Below are 5,884 nucleotides of genomic sequence, written 5' to 3' on the forward strand. Positions count from 1 at the left end.
TGAATTGGGGAAAATTTTAAAAACTGTAGAAGGTCAGGAAATATGCCCTTTATTAGTAAAAAAAAGAAAAAGAAAAAAAAAAAAAAAAATTGTGAGTTTTCCTCCAGGATTTAAAAAAAATATGATATGAAGGTTTTATAAGCAGACAATATAAGCAAAAAGTACAAGGTGGTAGCATAAAAGGAAATGAAAATTGGATGCTAAACCAGGGAATGCAGGAGTGATCTGGAATGATATGAAATCTGTTAAAGAAAGAGTTCAGTATAAGAACTATTGCTATGTCATATAGATAGGAATTGCAACATTTTAAATAGTGATGTGTGTTTAATATTAAGTTATTTTTGATTATGTGTTTAGATATTAGGAATTCTTTTGTGCTTTCAGGAACAGGATCGAGATCCTAGTCCTTCCAAGGTTGGTGAGATGTGCAGCCGTTGGGAGCAGCACATACGTGATTCCTCGCCTGAGCGCCAGGACAGGTCACGGAGTCCCCAGAAGACTCTTTCTAGATCCATAAGTCCAAGGAAGCTACCAGCTGCTCAGAATGCCAGCCCTGTGAAATCCACAAGTTCTGTTGATATGGGCACTATTGCAGGAGACCAAGCTGCTAGTCCATATAGGTAATATTATTTGCTTGTGTTTGATTGTCAACCTGATATTTATTGCTTGAAAGTGAACGTTAGTGATTACTCATGTGAATTTTGTGTATTTTTGAAAAGAAATCTGTATTATGAAAAACATCTCTTAGGATGAAATCCCAAGGAGATGGACCACTAAATCGATTAGGTAATGAGCGCAGGAGCCGGAGAGACCTAAGTCCCCATAAACCTCCACCAGTGGGGGACATTGTGAAGGGTGAAGCTCCTATGTCTGCAGTGGTGCCACTCATTGATGACCCACACATGTCCTCTGTGAGGCAGCGGGCAGCAGCATTTGATTCTGCAGGTGAGTGAAAGAGAAAGAGAGAGAGAGGGAGTGGAAGACTGACTGACAGGCTTGCTCTTCAAATTAGCTGGAATGTGTAGCTATGTAGCTTCTAGTACAGTGTCTAGCCTTAACCCTGATCTGGATGACATGACTATCACGAGGGGCAGGTGATTTGAACATGCTGTCATGGGAAAATTTGGCTGAGGGCTGGGGTGATGGGACCTTGCTGTCATTAGAATTTCAGCTGAAGGCATGGAGGAGGGTGATTAGACTCTTTGTGCATTTAGGAAGGGGCTCTTGTATTATTTCTGTCAATAAATGAGATTGGAATGTACCATCTGTGAGCCATGACTGGTAAAATGCCAACTGGAAAGGACACTACTTTTATGCTTAGGATCCCTTTCCTGCCTACTCCTGTGGAGTTTGTATAACAGAAAACGAAAATAGGAGAAATTTACACTAATAAGGAAATGTTACTTATTATTATTATTGTTGTTGTTGTTGTTGTGTACTGAGTCACTGCACACCAGTTTTCATATGTTTCTGGGCTCCAAGTCACAAACACCTCAGAGTGGCTGCTCAAGTAAGCCTAATGCCCATATTTTGAGTCATGTGCCATGTGCAGACAGTGAAGTATTGGATCCAAGGGGTTAATTTTTAATACTTTCTTGTGATAAAAGATAGTTGAAGCAAAGGATAGAAAATCATAAAATGACATTTTATTACAGAGACATGTTAAAATAGCACATTTTGTTTTGCTTGTCTATTAGTGGTGCTTTTTACTTTTGGTTTTAGATCTTAGATTAATTTCTTACCTGAAACTACTTTGTCACCTACATTGTTTTAATTGTTTATAGTCTCTAGTGAGGAATCCCTAGATATATTTTCTTTATAAAGAGTATTGTACTTTTTAACCCTTTGCCAACGGGTGGCATGTACGCACATGCCGTGGCATGGCTGGACTATCTGCCGGGGGCATGTACGTACATGCCATGGTGTATGTATGGACATGCCATGAGTTTTTTTTTTGTTACAATCACGGCCAAATATTATTTTTCTGCCACTTAAAGTGTGATTAGGTCGTTTTTAACACTTTCTCATTTTTACCGTAAAAAAAAAAAAAAAAAAAAAAAAAAAATGATTTCAACTCCATGATGCCACACACTGCTTATTTTATTCAAACTATAGAGCGAATAATGATCAACTATGGAGTCTATATGACAACAAAAATATCCTTTAGTCTTGATTTATCAGGAAGTATGGCAAGTAGAGACTTTAGAAAATAATGATAACTGAAAATACAACATATCTTCGTAGTATTAGGAAGAAACGGCAAGGGATGCTGGTATTTGGCATGAGCGGTCGCGCATGCTAGAGTGATGATACAAGCCCCCAGCAGCAGGGGGCAGGGAAAGGGTTAACCCAATTGCCCCAGATGACAAACAATGTCATGCCCACTGTTATTTTTGTTTATTAATTGTTTTACACAAATGGCTCCTTAAATACTTAAATAACATGATAATCCTGATGTTATTAAAAATGATAGTCATGTCAACATAAATAGTATTAGAAGGAGAGAGCTCTTTTCCCACAAATTCAAGGAATAGGGAAGTCAGACAAACACTAGGGCCTACAAGTAGACTCAGTTGGCTTAATGTTTGGGGAACTAATTGTGTGTAACAAATCCACAATAAACTTCACTGTGGAATACATAAAACTGGTCTTCTTCTTTTAACGGTAGGTTCATGTCTGAGCCGCCGTGGTCACAGCATGATACTTAATTGTAGTTTTTCATGTTGTGATGCTCTTGGAGTGAGTACGTGGTAGGGTCCCCAGTTCCTTTCCACGGAGAGTGCCGGTGTTACCTTTTCGGTAATCATTCTCTCTATTTATCCGGGCTTGGGACCAGCACTTGACTTGGGCTGGCTTGGCCACCCAGTGGCTAGGTAGGCAATCAAGGTGAAGTTCCTTGCCCAAGGGAACAATGCGGCGGTCGATGACTCGAACCCTCGAATTCAGATTGCTGTCGTGACAGTCTTGAGTCCGGCGCTCTAGCCATTTGGCCACCGCGGCCTTGACAATCATGGGCTTCCATGATTTTTTTCTTAGCAATTTAGAGCGGTGGTTTGCCATTGCCTTCCGCCCGGTGTTTTTATCGAGTCACCATCTCTATTTACCCGGCACTTACTTGAACTGGCTTGGCCACCCAGTGGCTAGGCAGGCAATCGAGGTGAAGTTCCTTGCCCAAGGGAAAGAACGCGCCGGCTGGTGACTCGAACCCTCGAACTCAGATTGCCGCCGTGACAGTCTTGAGTACGACGATCTAACCATTCGGCCATAAAGCTGGTGCAGTTGGGTTAATCAGAAAAGCTGCTTTTTTAATAAAAAATCTAATTTTATTCACAGTCTTCTGTCAAATGGAAATGATTTGTTATGCTAGACCTAACAGTTATTCCACAAATGTTTTGTTTTCTGTTTTGAATTATTGCATTTACTGAATTGGTCAGATTCTTCTGCAAACTGCTGTACAGCAGTAGTGATTCTCAACAACCTTACATAACAGTGTTATCAAGGAACTACACTAGCTATATTGCTGACCTATCATTTGTCCCAGACTATACATGTTCATGTGACTTTGTGTAACATATTTACAGGTGTAGGCTGTGACCCAGAGAAGGACCCAGCAGAGCTGACACTTCAGGAACGACGAGCTCTCTTCAACAAGAAGCAAGCAGCTGCTTTGGTGCCCAAGGCTCCGTTTGGGCAGTCAGTGCCTGCAAAGGTACAACCCTGTTATCAGTGTTTTAATATTACACACTTCACTTAGGTTTAAGGGAACCACCCGCCATAGAATAAGGAATTACTTATCTAGCCCCGTAAATTTGATTTGTGCTGGTAGATTTACAGAGACTTTTCAATATTCTACCACTGTTAATATTGTGTATATTATGAGACTAAATTTTAGAGGGTTCCCAAACTGACCATCCCCCCCCCCCCTAAAAAGTTGCCAAATCCTAGTGCATTTTGAATGACTTCACAGTGAACAGAACAAGTAAAACACACCAACAGTTGATGTTATTGATTATAATAATATTTACTTTTTAAAAAAATCAAACACTGGAGGGGAAATGATTAGCTAGATAATTGTGGTAGTAGCCAGGTTACCCATAATGGAAAAGTATCATATTTAAAAAAAAATGCAGGAATTTCATATATATATATATATATATATATATATATATATATGTATATATACATATATATATATATATATATATATATATATATATATATAATATATGTATGTATATGTATATGTACATATATATGAATTATATGTATATGATATGTACATATATATGAATTATATATATATATATATATATATATATCTATACACATATATATCTATATATACATATATATGTATGTATATATTTGTATTTTATGTATTATTTATATTTCTGTTTACATATGCATATATATTTTTATATATATATATATATATATATATATATATATATATATATATATATATAATATACATATTTGTGTATATATATACATACATATTATAGATTTTGTATATATATAATGTAGATATGTATTGGGTATATATATTATGTAATTGTATATTTATTATGTGTATATATATATTTACATATGTATGTATGTATATGTATGTATGTGTATATGTATATATATTTATACATTTATATATTTATGTGATATATATTATATATATATTATATATATATAATATATATATAATATATTATATATATACATACATATATATATATAATATATATATATATATTATATATAATATATATATATAATATATATATACATATGCAATGTGTGTGTGTGGGTGGGTGGGTGTTGGTGCGTGCATGTGTGCGTGCATGTGTGTGCGTATGTGCGTGCATGTGCGTGTGCATGCTTGCGCTCATATGTATATGTATGTATGTGTATTCTTCTTTTAACAGTAGGGTCATATTTGAGCCGCCGTGGTCACAGCATGATACTTAATTGTAGTTTTCATGTTGTGATGCTCTTGGAGTGAGTACTTGGTAGGGTCCCCAGTACCTTTCCACGGAGAGTGCCGGTGTTACCATTTTAGGTAATCATTCTCTCTATGTTATCCGGGCTTGGGACCAGCACTGACTTAGGCTGGCTTGGCCACCCAGTGGCTAGGTAGGCAATCAAGGTGAAGTTCCTTGCCCAAGCGAACAACGCGCCGGCCTGTGACTCGAACCCTCGAACTCAGATTGCCGTCGTGACAGTCTTGAGTCCAACGCTCTAACCATTCGGCATGTATGTGTATATATATGTATGTATGCATATATACATATATACATATATACATATATACATATATATATATATATATATATATATATATATGTATATATATTTATATATGTGTAAATATGTATTTATATGTATATTTGTATATATATGTATGTATATAGATATATAATATATATATAATATGTATTATATATATATATAATATATATATATATAATGTATATATATATGTAATATATATTATATATATATATACATTATATAGATAATATATATATATTTATATAATATTATATATATATATATATATATATATATATATATATATATATATATATACATATATTATATATATAATATATATATATATTTTATATTTATATATATGTATTATAATATCATATATATATATATATCATATATACCATATACATATATATCATATATATATAAAATTATATATTATATATATATTTATATATATTATATTTATATTATATATATTATATATATTTATATTATATATTATATAATATATATATATATTAATAACATATATTATATTATATATTATATATATATATTATATATAAATATATTATATATATAATATATATATATTATATATATATAATATATC

General features: G+C 33.8%; 1 protein-coding gene across 1 annotated transcript; it reads left to right on the top strand.

Moving 5' to 3' along the window:
- Positions 1-18: 18 nt before the first annotated feature.
- LOC119594227 (anillin-like) lies at positions 19-3,709 on the top strand (the record flags this gene model as incomplete). The annotated part of the gene is given in 3 exon segments (XM_037943300.1): positions 19-620; positions 749-945; positions 3,582-3,709. Coding segments are annotated over 3 exon segments (522 nt in total), but the record flags the coding sequence as incomplete, so codon positions are not given.
- Positions 3,710-5,884: the final 2,175 nt, after the last annotated feature.

This window comes from Penaeus monodon, chromosome 3 (genome assembly GCF_015228065.2).
Source record: "Penaeus monodon isolate SGIC_2016 chromosome 3, NSTDA_Pmon_1, whole genome shotgun sequence".
Lineage (NCBI taxonomy): Eukaryota > Metazoa > Arthropoda > Malacostraca > Decapoda > Penaeidae > Penaeus > Penaeus monodon.